General features: G+C 33.1%; 1 protein-coding gene across 4 annotated transcripts; it reads left to right on the top strand.

Moving 5' to 3' along the window:
- Positions 1–1,656: 1,656 nt before the first annotated feature.
- On the top strand, positions 1,657–13,194 carry LOC131164629 (serine/threonine-protein kinase SRK2A). 4 transcript variants are annotated; one of them, XM_058121959.1, is made up of 10 exons: positions 1,657–1,746; positions 2,367–2,541; positions 2,662–2,736; positions 3,600–3,701; positions 3,816–3,869; positions 3,960–4,052; positions 4,162–4,254; positions 8,856–8,960; positions 9,046–9,144; positions 12,542–13,194. In XM_058121959.1, exons 2-10 carry the CDS (start codon positions 2,422–2,424, stop codon positions 12,854–12,856), a joined length of 1,056 nt encoding a protein of 351 aa, XP_057977942.1. In that variant the 5' UTR covers positions 1,657–1,746; positions 2,367–2,421; the 3' UTR covers positions 12,857–13,194. The 4 variants fall into 4 exon arrangements, with proteins under 4 accessions (XP_057977942.1, XP_057977940.1, XP_057977941.1 ...); XM_058121958.1 differs by having other exon boundaries at positions 1,737–1,847; XM_058121957.1 differs by having other exon boundaries at positions 1,736–2,541.
- The last annotated feature ends 1,367 nt before the right edge of the window (positions 13,195–14,561 follow it).

The raw sequence follows: 14,561 nt of genomic DNA, 5'->3' as shown, positions 1-14,561 counted from the left end.
AACATCTTAAAATTAAAAATTTTAATAAAAAAAAATAACGAAAGCAGTACAATTAAATAATAAATACCTACCTATTATATAGGTCCAATGGTCATGAAGTCACAATGCCCCGGTTGAGGGGCAATCGTTACGATATGTTTATTTATTGTTTTTCCTTGACCTTGCCCTCTTTTCTACAAAGAAGAAAAAAAAAAATAAAAAATTAAAGCTACCCTTCTCCCAATTATTGAGACACTCAAGTAAAATAAATAAAATGAGCAAATGTGCACTTTTTTTTTTGGTAACTAATTAAGTATTTTTTAGATGATAATTTTTTTTTAAAAAAATCTTTTGATATAATACACATTTTGCTTTTATAAATGCTAAATCCTTTTTTTTTTTTTTGTGATTGAATAAAGTAATAAAAAGAACTTAATTCAATTTTTTTTTACTGTTAATTACAATTCTAGCCGTGTTTGTGATTTTTGTGATTTTCAATAATTATGGACTGAGTTTTTAGCCATTATGGACAAAGTATACACAAGTAATAAATGAAACATGCATTTTGTTAAGTTCTAATTTATTATTCTATTCATCATTAAAAATTTAATTTAAAATATAATTTTGTAAGATTTTTAAATAATATAAGAATGGTTAAAAAATTACTTCAATTGTCTGTAATAAAGAAAGATTTTTAATGGCAAAACTTAAATAAATGAGGTTGTTTTGCTTATATTTTTCTCTCTCTCCTTATTTCACCTCAATTGTAAAATTTTAAAATATTTTCACAAATTTTCATTTGTATAACTTCTTTTTTCTCTAAAAAGCAATAAATTTATAATAGTCACAATTAGTAATAATTAGGGCAAAAGACGCTCACTTCTTGTGAGGTTTGGCAAAAAGATAAGGGCATTCCATAATATTTTCAAAATCCCACAAACCTCCTTTCAAGTTTGATCTATGGACACTGATACCCCTCATGTTACCTTTCAGTTAGTATTCAAATGGAAGTTAAAAAAATATATACTTTTTTAAAATTATGCCCTCGACCCTCGATAGTTAGTAGCTTCCTATTCTTAACTCACATGTTGCGGGATTTTTATCACCTATTTGAAACATGCTTTTTATATTTTGTTTTGAATATAGGTCAAATAGTAGGAAATTCGATTGAAGCAATTAGAGTCAAAATTTTTTTATTTTTATTTTAATTTGATATGAATGTAAAATTGAAGACCGATTTCCATTTGATAGAGATGTCACCTTTGTTTTGAAAGTAGGCAAGGTGAAATGAGTTAAAAAGGAAAAAAAATATTTTCAAAGGTAAATAATGCCACCACATTGACAACATATAATTAAGAAAAAAAATAGAAAAAAATTATTTTTAAAGATATTATGTAAATAAGGATAAAAAGAAAAAAAATTTTCCGATGGCACCACATTTAGAGAGTTAGCAATTCTTTAGGGTTGAGATCATAATTAGGGAAAAAAATTATTTTTTTATTTTCATTTGAATACTAAGGGAGTATTGATAGAAGAGTTATGAGTTTTTGTAAATTTAAATTTTAAAAAGTTTAGGAAGGTTGTTGTGTTTTTTTTAAATGTTAGGGGAGGTAAGTGTCTTTTCACTTTAATAAAAATGGAAAACGGTAAGGAGGCGCACGTTCCCGTCTTATCATTCTATGCAAATTGCAAAATGCTGTCGGACCCTTGCGCGTGTCCCACTCAATGAAGACTCGTTCGATTGGCGTGGCTCCTCCGACTAGCATGGTAAGAGTGAGATGCACACTCCCTCGCCCGTCTATTTATGCACTTCCGCCCTCCATCTTTCTCTCCCTCTAAAACAGCAGTGTGTGATTGTCTTCCCCCCTGTACGTTTGCAGAGCTCTCTCTCTCTCTCTCTCTCTCTCTCTCTCTCTCTCTCTCTCTCTCTCATTTGTATCATCTCTCGTCAAAAAAATACAGTGAGATTCTTCTTTCCTTCTGTGAAACTGATACGGCTGTTTTGCTTTTCCCTGTTGAGGGTTTCTTCTCTTCCTCCTCATCTTCCCAATATCATTTGCTTGCGCCTTCTCCCATCTCTTCTCTCTCTCTCTCTCTCTCTCTCTCTCTCTCTCTCTCTCTCTCTCGATTTCTTCACAAATCTTACAGTTGAAGCATAAACTTCTCAAATTCTTCCTCTTTTCTCTAAAACCCCTTAAAGCTGCAACGTTAATTCCTCTTTCCTCGATCTCTTCCCTTCAAAATTTTTTTTTCCCCCTCTATCCTCGTCTTTCCCTCTCTCTCTGCAAAGAAATATTGAATTTAGGATTTTTAATTGATTGTTTTTTAAAGGAGCTCTTGGATTGAAGTTTTTTGTGTTTTGTGGGTGTTGATGAAATGAATTGAAGCTGAAACTGTTGTGAGATTTGAAGGATTATTGGGTTTTATTCATAGAGGGAGGGAATGGAGAAGTACGAGCTGGTGAAGGACATAGGATCTGGAAACTTTGGTGTCGCCAGGCTTATGAGGAACAAGGAGACGAGAGAGCTTGTTGCCATGAAATACATTGAACGAGGGCACAAGGTCTGTATACTCGACATTTCAAATCAAATCATGTCGATACACAAAAATAAGCTGACACGCACAACTCCAAGGTCGAATAGATTGGTGTATCGGTTTATTTGTGTTTCTTTTTGGGTGCAGATCGATGAGAATGTGGCGAGGGAGATCATAAACCACAGATCGCTCCGGCACCCTAACATAATTCGATTCAAGGAGGCTAGTATTTTTATTTTGTTTTATTTTTTTGGGCTTTTATTTTGGGTTGAAAGACCAAACTTTGATTCATCTGCAAAGATAATGATTCTCAATGTGTTTGTATGGATTTACTTTGCTTATGGTTCTCTGGAGGGATTCTTTCCATAGAAACTTTAAATCAAAATAGAAATAGAAAACAGCGGGAGTTGATGCTTGATTTAGTGTGATTTCTGCCTTTTCGTGAAGGCATTTTACATGCTGCTCCTGAAGATACGAGGTAACATGTAACAATCTTCTAATATAATAATATATATATTACGTGCAAACGTTTGATATTACTTTTATATTTAGACATCCTCAATGAAGTAGTGCCAAAAGCAAAACAAAAAATGAGAGCTGTGCTCAGGAGGCTAAAAATTTGCTATGCAGGTTTGTTAGGTTTTTATTGAGAGTGATGTTCTGGAAGTAGTTCCTAGTTGTTACAGAGAGGTTTAGAGATCATTAAGGTGAGGAAGTTGTTGCTTTGAATGCTGCACAGGTAGTAGATGTGATGTATAGATTACATTCATTGCATGGCAAGTCATGCCTTTGATGGGGCTGTGCTAATTACAGCCATAGCTGCATTGGGGAACTTAGGGTAGTGAATTTACCATTGGTTTTATGATCTATGAGAAAAAACTGATAAATAGTGCTCAATATGTTGTTCTAAGTTTTAATTTTTATAATAATGTGCGCATGATTATAGTCAAAAGTCATTCATTATATGTCAAAAATATTTTCTATTACCTGCCATTGGTTTAGATTTTTGATTAAGATTTCTGGTTTTGGAAGAATGAATTGTAATTTTTCCATTCTTAACAGTGTTAATTGGAATATGGTTTCAGGTGGTTCTGACTCCCACTCATCTTGCTATTGTCATGGAGTATGCTGCAGGAGGAGAGCTCTTTGAGCGCATCTGCAATGCTGGAAGATTCAGCGAAGATGAGGTGAACTGTCCTTGTCTCTAATCTTCCAAAGTTATTGTTCTGCACCACAATATTGACTTTTACCCCCAAATATTTTGAATTTTTATTAAATTCTTGTGCCTTAAAATTTTACAGGCTAGATATTTTTTTCAGCAGCTTATTTCAGGGGTTTGCTATTGTCATGCCATGGTAAAAAGCTATCTGAATATAATTAATAATTACATTTGTTTTCTTTAAAATCTCTCTTCATGATAATTCCATTTTCTTCTCTTGTTCTAGCAAATATGCCACAGAGATTTGAAGCTGGAGAATACCCTGTTGGATGGGAGCCCTGCACCACGCCTGAAAATCTGTGATTTTGGTTATTCTAAGGTTAAATTGTGACTTATAATCAGTACGATGAGCTTTTTCAATAATTCTGCAGTGTTTTTATAATAAAGACAAATTTATGAACTTCAATTTTCATTATCTTCTTCTATAGTCATCTCTGCTGCATTCGAGACCTAAATCAACAGTTGGCACTCCAGCATATATTGCACCAGAGGTTCTTTCTCGGCGAGAATATGATGGAAAGGTAAACTTGTTATTATGTTTATTCTTTCGAAGTGAATACCAAGCAAGACTTGCCAATATTGATGAGTCTTGTGGTTGATGAGCTTTGGTTCACAAAGCAGTTGTGAATTTGAAATTGGTAGGGAAAACTTGTTCTTTATTCTTCCATCATTAATAATATTTTATTGTTGATCTCCTACTGTTTAAGCCTGTTAACTCTGTAGTCAGAACTGGGTACTAGGAATTTGGGAAAAGAAATTCTATTACTCCCTCACCCTTTCTCATTAAAGTAGGACATTGATGCCTAATTTCTGATGGGAAGGAGTGATATTTTTTTTATTTTGTTTTATTTTTAGTTTTTATCATTCTGGGAATCTTGTCTCTCCTCCCCCTTACCCCTTCTCTCCCGCGTAGAGAAGAAACATATCTTTCAAGGATTTTTCTAACGCTCGTGTACCAAAATGTTGTTTTGAGGTTTGGTTTTCATCGTGTCGTGATGAACAACTCTTTCAAGGCCTTAAGTCATGGACCCTCGTTAGAATTTTGGATTTCAGAAATCGTTGAAATGAAAATACTAGGGTTAATTTTGCCTTTTTAAGATATGGCTTAAGATTGTTTTGTTTGGAGATCTTGGCTTAAAATATCATTCAACATATTTGATGATATGTCAATGATACTACTGAAATTGCAGCCACATTTAAACTGTGTCATCAATCATACGACAGAGAGGGAGAGAATTTCTAGATTTCATTTCTCTTTATGATTATTTTTAATAAAAAAATTCATTTCTATTGGAATTCTTTTTCAGTTTTCCACCTCTCTCTTTTCACTACTTAGGCCATTGGAAGAGTGGAGGTTACTTTCTGTAGGATTGTTTAGATTCTCCTACTCAGTACATGTTTTATAATATTTGAAGAAGTGCTCAGCATGCTTTTATGAAGCTTCTTAGGGTCAGTTCGGGTAATGTGGTTGCGGGCCGGTGGTTGCTGTTGCTATTCATTATTTTGTTGTTGTTCTTGCTGTTTGTAGTTGCTGTTGAGTTTAATTTTTGGTTGCTAGTTTGGTTGGAGGTGGTGGTCAGAAGAAGTTACAATTTGATGCTTTTGCTAACATTTTATTTTTTAGGTTTTATTATTAGCCTTTGATGACTGCCCATCACAAAAATTAGGACCATTACCAAACACGTAAGAAAAACATAAAAAAAATAAATGAAATTTACCAAATGTCTAAACTACACTAAAATGCTAACTATTACCCCCAAAAGCTTTTCAAACTACTAAATGAAATACACACTTAATATTAATAATATTATCTACACTTGTAGGGGTGTGGTTCACTAAATTTAATGGCTAAAATATTTAATTTGAAAATATTCCTCAAATTTTCATTTTTGAGGACCTTTGGAAATTCAAATAAGCTTTCAGTACACCATTAGACTAGCCTGATCTATTTTAGTAGGAATACTAAAATTTATGCACAAAAAGAAATCTAAATGGAATATTTAATTTGGTAGATGTGTGTAGGACTGATACAAACTAGTTGGTCCAGAATAAAAATTTCTCAATTGACAAAGACTCTACATGGACTAAAGATATGAGTTGCATGATTTTTTAGTTCTCTGGTATTCTTCTAAAAGCAAAGGTGTAAGGCAACGGATTTTAACCTTTAATAGGTGAGGTGTAACCATGTAAGCCTTTTTGAGAATTTTATTTCCAGATAAAAATATGTAAATAAATTACATATATTCTAAAAATAAAGAAAAAAAATAAAAAATCACAAATATCATGTAAAAAAAATCAAATATACTTTGCAAGCTACTTGTTGGTCATTCAAAAATTGCTGACTTAAATATACTGCGTAAATCATGATAAGGGATGGGCATAACATTACAAAGTTCAAGTTATTTTCAAGATCTAAGATGGAACACAATTATTTTGGGGAGGTTGAGGTTCAAGAGTTTTAAAAATCAGCTCATATTATGGAATTCCTTTTTATCTGAATATGGAGTCAAAATTTTCTAGCCAAATCAAACTTTAGAATCACACACTCAAAATTCGTAGGTCTTAACTAAAAAAGCGCAAAGAGTGTGCCGTTTGTACAAATGTGACAGCCTCACATTAGCCTTTCTGGGATTTGGCATTTTAGATCGACCTCAAGGTGTTTTAGGCTTGCTTTCCCTTGAGGTGGGCATCAATTGAGGCTTTTATAACATTGCTGTATGATATAGGTGTAATATTAGATTGGCATTGCCAATTGCGGATTATATCATCATGACTGAACCTAGTGCTTGATTAGAAGGGTCAAAGTCCATATAAATTTAGATATTAAATATCAAAATCAACACTCTTCTCACTCATACATGATAGGGCATTTTATATTCTGAGAATGCTTTGAAATGAGGAAAATAATAAATTAAGAAATACTAGTTTCCTAATAATAAAAACCTAGAATCTAGATGATGTTACCCGAACAAAAAATAAGGCTTTTTTTCTTTCCTCCTGCGTATTCTCTTCTCTGCTGTTTTTAAAATTTTGATAATAATGTGGATGAAAAATCGGAATTTTTCTATGTCATCAATCTTCATGCAAGGCTTCACCTATGCATCTTTTTGAAGGGCTTTGAACTTTTCAACTGTATCTACAATGCCCATCTAATAACTCCCTTCTGTTGAAATATGTTGATCACCATCAACTTTTCATAGAATTAAAAAATATTGGAGTTAAAAGTGTCTATATTCAAATGGATATTTATATTGACGACTGAAATGAACTTCACCCAAGTAATCAAATGGAGACAATTCCTTAATAACAAGATTTTCTTTGGACATGTTGCCCTTGTTTATTTAATTTTGCATAAAAATGGCATCCTTCAACATAAATATACTGCTAAAACAAAGTTTTGTAGTGAGCATTTTTGAAGATTGTAGGATCACTTGCTACGATAATTTTAAAAATCGATGTGTTATTGCCATTAGTATGTGCAAAGAAGAAGGTGAACCACTTTCTTGACTGGAAAGACCGTAAAGCTGTGGCACTGGTACATGTTCCATATTGTGTTTCAACGAATGCAACTCATTCACCCATGTGCCCAGGATCATTGCCTGATGGGCATTGGGAGAAGTGAATTTTTGGGTTCTAACCATGAACACATGCATGTGACCATTACTATCTTTGCACGTAGATGGTTCCTTGATCATGTGTGCAGCACATTACAACTTTATAAATCTAGCAAATCCCCTTAATCCATCATTTATTAAACAATATAGCAACCAGATATAAAATATGCTTCCATGGACATTTTTGTAAATTAGTTGAAGCATAGGCAGCAGAGCATTCTCATATTATTTATACAAACATTCATCGGAGTACCAGTACATATAAATACAGCATTTGACCATATGTACATTCTAATGCAGTACTTTAGCACACCCACAGGCGCACACGCACGCGTGTGCACGCACACACACACACACACACAGCAAAAAATCTCTAATCCATCAACTAATAAAATAGAACATCATCCTTCCTAGAGGTTGGAAGGCAGCATTATTGTAATTTTCTGTGTGCTTTCTTTTGCTCTTTGGAGGACATGTTCTCCTCCTATTGTGCATATTTGGCTCACTGGTAATAAAATTTTTCTTACCCCACAAAAAAAAAAAAAAAAAAAATGAAAACAACAAACAGCATCTCCACTGGTCTCAAAAGAGTAGAGCACAGTCCATATAAACAACAAAGCAGAAGATGGTTTGAAAATTCATTAGTTTTGTGTCTCCAGTCAGATCTAGAAGATAGAGTAGGCATTGTGCACACCAGTGAGCCCCTCAATTTGTTTCCTAGGGCACATATATTTTTTAGGGGGAGAGAGAGAAGCAGTGAGGAAGAAGAGCTGCATCAGTGAAGACTTACTGGAGTGGCATCAGTGAACTGGTGACTGGGGAGGAAGAAAGAAACATGGATGCATTGGCAAGTTAGGGTTTTGGACAGCAAGATGGATAGTGCTGTGGTTGTTTTGTTGAAATGGGGATGTAGTAAGGTGCATTGAGCTTGAAAGAGGAGCATTTTTATTTGAATTGACTAAATATTGGGGACATACTTGTCATAAATTTGAATGCTGGATGGAAGCTCGCGTTACATAAGGTGAGGATGGGAGCAAGACTCCCATATTTTGTGGAAATCCCTCATTCCAGAGCAATCATTGGTTATTGCCACAGCAGATTCTGGTGCTGAACGTTACACTGGAATGGGGTGTTATGGACCTAAGCGACATTTCTTCCCTTTTTGTGTTGATTGTTTTAATATTTTTTAAGCAATAGTCTTGCATGTGTTTCTATGTCGATCATCTTTGTCTTTATACACGTGCACACATGAAATAGTGATATAAGTATTCTTGTTAATCAAATTCCCTTCTCTTTTTTTTTTTTTTTTTCATGTGGCCCTATTTACTTATTTGAAAAGAGGACTCGTAAACATTCAGAAATGGCTGGTAGTGTGAACTGTTCTCCTATAACAGAGACTTTACAATCTATCTTCTGCAGTTATGTTAAATGGAAATCTTTCTTTAAAATGGTGGATATGAAATACTTTTTCAAGTTGCAGCTTTTAAGTTTGATTTTTGTTTGTTCAGTTGGCAGATGTATGGTCCTGTGGGGTTACTCTTTATGTTATGCTTGTTGGGGCATACCCTTTTGAAGACCAAGAAGACCCAAAGAATTTCAGGAAAACTATTCAAGTAAGTTTTGTCTCTTTGGGGTCTGTCAAGTGCCAATCAATCACTTTTTTTTGTCTGTCATCCGAGTATTGTTGTTCTTTTGTAGCGAATAATGGCTGTTCAATACAAGATCCCCGACTATGTGCATATATCTCAAGATTGTAGGCACCTCCTTTCTCGTATATTTGTTGCTAATTCAGCCAGGGTATGTATGATTTTAAGTTACTGAAGTTTCTTTTAAGAAGTGGAATCACACATATTTGTATTATTTGATGCCTCTTAGCTCTCTTTCTATCACAGTTTTTTTTTTCTTTTTTAAATATATATATATATATATATATATAATAAGAGAAATTCCATTAAAACTGAACGTACATGCAGTACATGGAGGACAAGAAATCCTTCAGGAAACGGCTAGAGCAGCTAATATGCTGCCCTCCAATCTCTTGGAAGATTGGACAGCAAAATCCTCCAAAAATTCCAGGCTACTGTGCCCAATAGCGAAGGGAAAGAAGTTGTTTGAGCTTTGAAAAGTTCAGCTTGGGCAAATTAGTCTAAATAATATACACCATGCAAGTCTATAAAGAGTTCCCTTAGCTACTTTTCCCAAAACCCCAGAATCTCAGCAGCAATAAGTTGTCTACATTTTATGTTTTCTAATATTATATTCTCTATTTGAAAGCAGTATCCGGCTTCTGTGAATAGCAATAAAGATGTGGGCCTGAGACTTGTTGCCTGTAGAACATGAAGCCTCTTGAAAAACCTGTTTCATTCAATTTACTTTTGCTGGTGATATGAGTAATACAATTTCTTGCATTCAGAGTGTACTTTATTGTATTAGTTTTTATTTTTCTTTTATTTGCAAGAGAAGTGAGACTATGTTGGTGATCCGACACCAAAATAGGACAAAAGCCAAAGGGTTATTTTAGCCAAAGGGTTATTTTGCTAAAGGTCCATACTGCTCGACTGGCCACCTATGTAGAAGTAACACTTTTAGAAGGGTTCAGTGTTTGTGTTATCTCTGTTTGACACCAACACTTATTTGATAATTCTCTGACATGTATTTGACACTTCATAAATGTGTTCATAGTTTTAAAATGTGTTTTTTAGTGCCAGATAATTCTATGACACTTCTCTGGTGTCACTTAGAGACACCGATACCTCTTTAACATGCTTTAAACATGTAAAACACCTTGCAATATGGCTTTGCAACTGAGATGCTGATACTTCTTTAACATGCTTTATACATTTAATAACATCTTGTTATATGGATTTCTTTTATTTTATCTATGAAAAATCATAATTATGAGCATAGTTGTTAGACTCATGATTCACGATTTGATTCATATGATTTGTATCAATCCCAGTCCAAATCAATTCAAAACTTACTATTGAATCTAAAAACAACTAAATCATTGCTGAATCTATCAATTGACATCACAAATTTGATGAATCAATCTGAATCTATCAATTCACATGTTTCTAGGCCTATTATATCCCGATAGATACAACTGATTAAAAACCTCATTTCTTTTTCTTTTTTCGTATTTTTAAACAATTACCTTCCATTCCTTATTGTCATTTTGTGCTAAAAAACAGGAGAAAATAGAACTGTAGGTCTTATATTGTCTTCACAAGACCATTCTTCACTCTAGGAGTACAGTTTTTTGCTATTGAGAAGACAGGGCAGAACACTCTGCTAAGGCGGTACTCATGTTTTGTTGTGTTGTTAAAATACAAAACAGGGTTCTTTAATTAGGCCGTTCAATTATTATCATTTTTATAGTTAATTATTTTTTATTTTTAATTTGAGAAACAATGTGCATGAAATATTAATTGTTGATAAACACCAAAGGTTCAGGAGTCGTTTGGTATCACTATTAAAAATTAGAGAAACAAAAATAAAAAACCAGAAACGAAAACTAAAAATTAGAAACCAGCAATTTGTTTGGTTAACATTTATAAAACTAATATAAATTAAAACTTAATTAAAAAAATGCTCATTTTCATCTTTAAATCAAAATATTATAAAAATATGATTAAAATAATAAAATTACAAATAATATACATTAAAAAATTACTATAATAAAAATAAAATTTATTATAATTATTTTACTTAATTGTTCTACTTTCAAATTTTACTTTACAATAAAAATTTTATTAGACATAACAATTGAAAAATAGTCAAAATATTTTGTAATTGACTTTATTATTATTTTTTAAAATTTATGTATATTTTTGTTTTAATTATACTTAAATTTATATGATAATTTAATTTTTATTTTAATTTAAAATGTATAAAATGAATAATTTAATCCAAAAAAACTATTTCTAGATGTTAAAATTTCTAACGAGTTGTCAGAACAATTGAAGATCATAAAATCTGGTTTTTAGTTTTTTGGCAAACACTTAGCAACGAAAACAAAAAATTGACAATAGAAACAAACGCATTTTTATAATCTGCTTTTTCACTCTGGAGAAATAGAAATTGAAAATAGGAAACAACAATGATACCAAATAGACCCTCAGATTTTTACTATTTTTTTTCTTGTTTTCTTTTCCTTAAACAACAAGTTCATTTTTTTTTATTAATATTTCTTGACTCATTCCCTTTTCATTTGCTTAGGAAAAACATACACGTGAAACATGATTTTTATATTGGCAAAATTTAAATCTATTGTACTATTTTACTTGTTTGTACATCAATATATGCATATCGTTTAGAATTGATTTTGGAAATTTGTACTAAATCTTATGATTCAATTTGATTCTCGATTCTCGATTCCCAAAATTGGACTTTTGATTCACGACTCAAAACTTGATTTTACAACTATGATTATGAGCAAAGAACAACATTAATTGTTCATTTTCATAAAAAAAAAAGTAAAATAATCTTGTTGGCAATTACAATGGAAGTGATATATTGAGAATTTTTGTAAAATAAAAGAGAAAGTGGGAGGAGATGCTTTGTGTTTATTGATTTTTTTTTTTTTGAAACAATGTTTTTAAATATAGTATTACTTATCTATGTATTATTAACAGGCCCCTACCGTAACATCAGATTGTGCCTCTTTTTCTGTGCTCCATAGCTGGCCTCTTAATGTGCATGGCTATTTTCTGTTTGGATATTGAGTTACCTGTTTTCACTGGTCAAATGTTCTTGGAGGGAAATAAGAAAGCAAGAAATTTTATTTTGGCTGGGAAGAGGATTTTCACATACCTGCTTTGTTTTTTTTTTGTTCCTCTGACATAATTTTGGCTTCATTTTTTGGGGTGTGAAGTGCTCTGCAACATGTAATCATTTGCATATGTTATTTAAGGACTAGATGTTATAGTGTAGGCTCAAAACTTCTTCTTCAATAAATTTTTTGCCCCTTGCATTCCAATGCTTTATCATTTGAGTGCCCTTTTTTAGATTCTCTCATTCTTTCATCATGATGATCAGTTTATTTTGAAATTTTACCATTTTAAAACGTACTTGTTTTGCAGAGGATTCCAATGCTTTATCATTTGAGTGCCCTTTTTTAGATTCTCTCATTCTTTCATCATGATGATCAGTTTATTTTGAAATTTTACCATTTTAAAACATACTTGTTTTGCAGAGGATCACCATTAAAGAAATCAAGAGTCACCCATGGTTTTTAAAGAACTTGCCTAGAGAACTAACAGAGGCAGCTCAAGCCATGTATTACAGGAAAGAAAACCCAAGCTTCTCCCTCCAAAGTGCAGAGGATATCATGAAAATTGTGGGAGAGGCCAAAATCCCCCCTCCATCTTCTCGATCGATTGGAGGCTTTGGTTGGGGAGGGGAAGAAGATGCTGAAAAGGAGGAAGATGTTGCTGAGGAAGAAGAGGAAGACGAGTATGAGAAGAGAGTCAAGGAAGCACACGCAAGTGGAGAATTTCATGTCAGTTAAAGGATAAAATCCAACCTATTTATTATAGGTTGAGAGTTTTAGTTTTGAGATTCTATGGTCTTGAGGATATTTTTATGTTTGTATAAAAGTCGGTGTACTACTTAGGACATTGGGTCGAATAAATGTTTGTAAATTTGTCTCTGAGAATTAAGATTGTGAAATTCAACTGCATGAGAATAATAGGGGAGTCTCACTACTGTGCCGTCAAATAGGATTGTGTACCTTGTCTTAGTTTTACTTCTGGTTTTGTAATGCAGGGTTAGGATCATGTTATTTAAAAAGGGACTTTGTGTAGTTATGGGTTTATGAAACATTATTAGAGTTACCATTTGGGAAAATTTATTGTTTTGTATGGAGGTTCTTTTTGTCACAATGCCTAATGTACTGAATAGTTCTTAGAAATGTGTGGCATGTTGGGTGTTTATGCTTGCGCATTTATATATGTATTCTATGTTCGTGCCACTATCATTGTTTGGGCATCTTTCTCTCTCTGCGTAAAATTTGAATATCTGATAGATCTTTCTCTACACAAACGGCTGAAGCATATGCTTTCAAGAGAAAGAAGTTGGAAGGGAGGATAACAAATTTCCTTTTTGTCTTTTGGTTTTGGTTGGGAAGTAGGGAGTCAGAGAAAAAGAATATGAATTCTTTTATGGAAAATTTAATCTTTTTAAAAAAAAAAAAAAAAAGCAACTATAGGGAAAGTATTTATAGAAATGTGTTAATCAACTTATGATAAGTTAATTATCGATTTATGAAAAGCCGGTTTTGGTTCAAAATATTTGGACGGTTGTACTTCAACTGCATCAACGGAGCAGGAGTCATAAGGTTAGCATCACATTACTTTGTTGTTAGCAAAACTGATTTAATGGAAACTCAATAAATCCTCTTAAACTGACTTTCCACGAGTATATTATGTGTATAGATATCAACTTAGGAAAGTTGATTTCTAATTCTCTCACCGCTTCCTTCTTCCTCTACACAAACGAGTCTGTAGTTTGCTCCTCCCTCCTCCCTCTTTCCTACTCCCTCCTTATCCTTCTCTTCCCCTCACTCTTTCCAATGGTCACTAAACATTATAGAAGCAAGCTATCAGTGAGAAGAACCATTCCACAAGTATAAATTTCCCTTCATACGTAATCCGAAAATATTTTCTTTCAATTTGAAGTTTGTGATTTACGGTGTATTTCCAGGAGAGGGGGGGGGGGGGTGAATTGGATATTTTAAAATCTAAGTTTCTTTTTGTCCTATGTTCAAACACAATTAGTATTTTACAAACCTAGAATTTTTCTTGCAATCTCAAATTCCACAAATATTCAAGTATGCAAAAATATAAATCACACAAAATAATCACAACAAATTAAACAAAAGCATACAAGTGCGGAAAAGTAAATAGTTTAGGGAAGAGAAAGCAAACACAAGGATTTTTATGAGGTTCGACAAACCCTGCTTACGTCCTCGCCTCAAGCCAACCTGCTTGAGGATTTCACTAAACCGCTCCTTTAACCGGGCGAAACAAACCACTTACAAATACTCCTTACAGGGTGGAGTCCCTCTTTACACCACTCCTTTAGTAGGATGAAGCCCTCCTCTTCAGGTGATACGCCACGGCTGGTCCGGTTCTGTACCCAAACCATAAAATACAAAAGATATGAAAAATATTTTGTGCATACAAGTAGATGCTTCTCAAAAAGCCAAGATGTAC

This window comes from Malania oleifera, chromosome 9 (genome assembly GCF_029873635.1).
Source record: "Malania oleifera isolate guangnan ecotype guangnan chromosome 9, ASM2987363v1, whole genome shotgun sequence".
Classification (NCBI taxonomy): domain Eukaryota; kingdom Viridiplantae; phylum Streptophyta; class Magnoliopsida; order Santalales; family Ximeniaceae; genus Malania; species Malania oleifera.
The sequence above is the reverse complement of the archived record's forward strand: the minus strand, read 5'-3'. Positions and strand labels throughout refer to the sequence as shown.

What these genes read in the sequence shown, in the direction of transcription:
- LOC131164629 (XM_058121959.1), top strand. Translation starts at nt 2,422, where the DNA reads ATGGAGAAGTACGAGCTGGTGAAGGACATAGGATCTGGAAACTTTGGT. An exon ending in GTGATTTTGGTTATTCTAAG is followed by an intron (nt 4,053 to 4,161) that starts GTTAAATTGTGA and finishes CTTCTTCTATAG; the next exon opens with TCATCTCTGCTGCATTCGAG. An exon ending in TTGTTGCTAATTCAGCCAGG is followed by an intron (nt 9,145 to 12,541) that starts GTATGTATGATT and finishes CTTGTTTTGCAG; the next exon opens with AGGATCACCATTAAAGAAAT.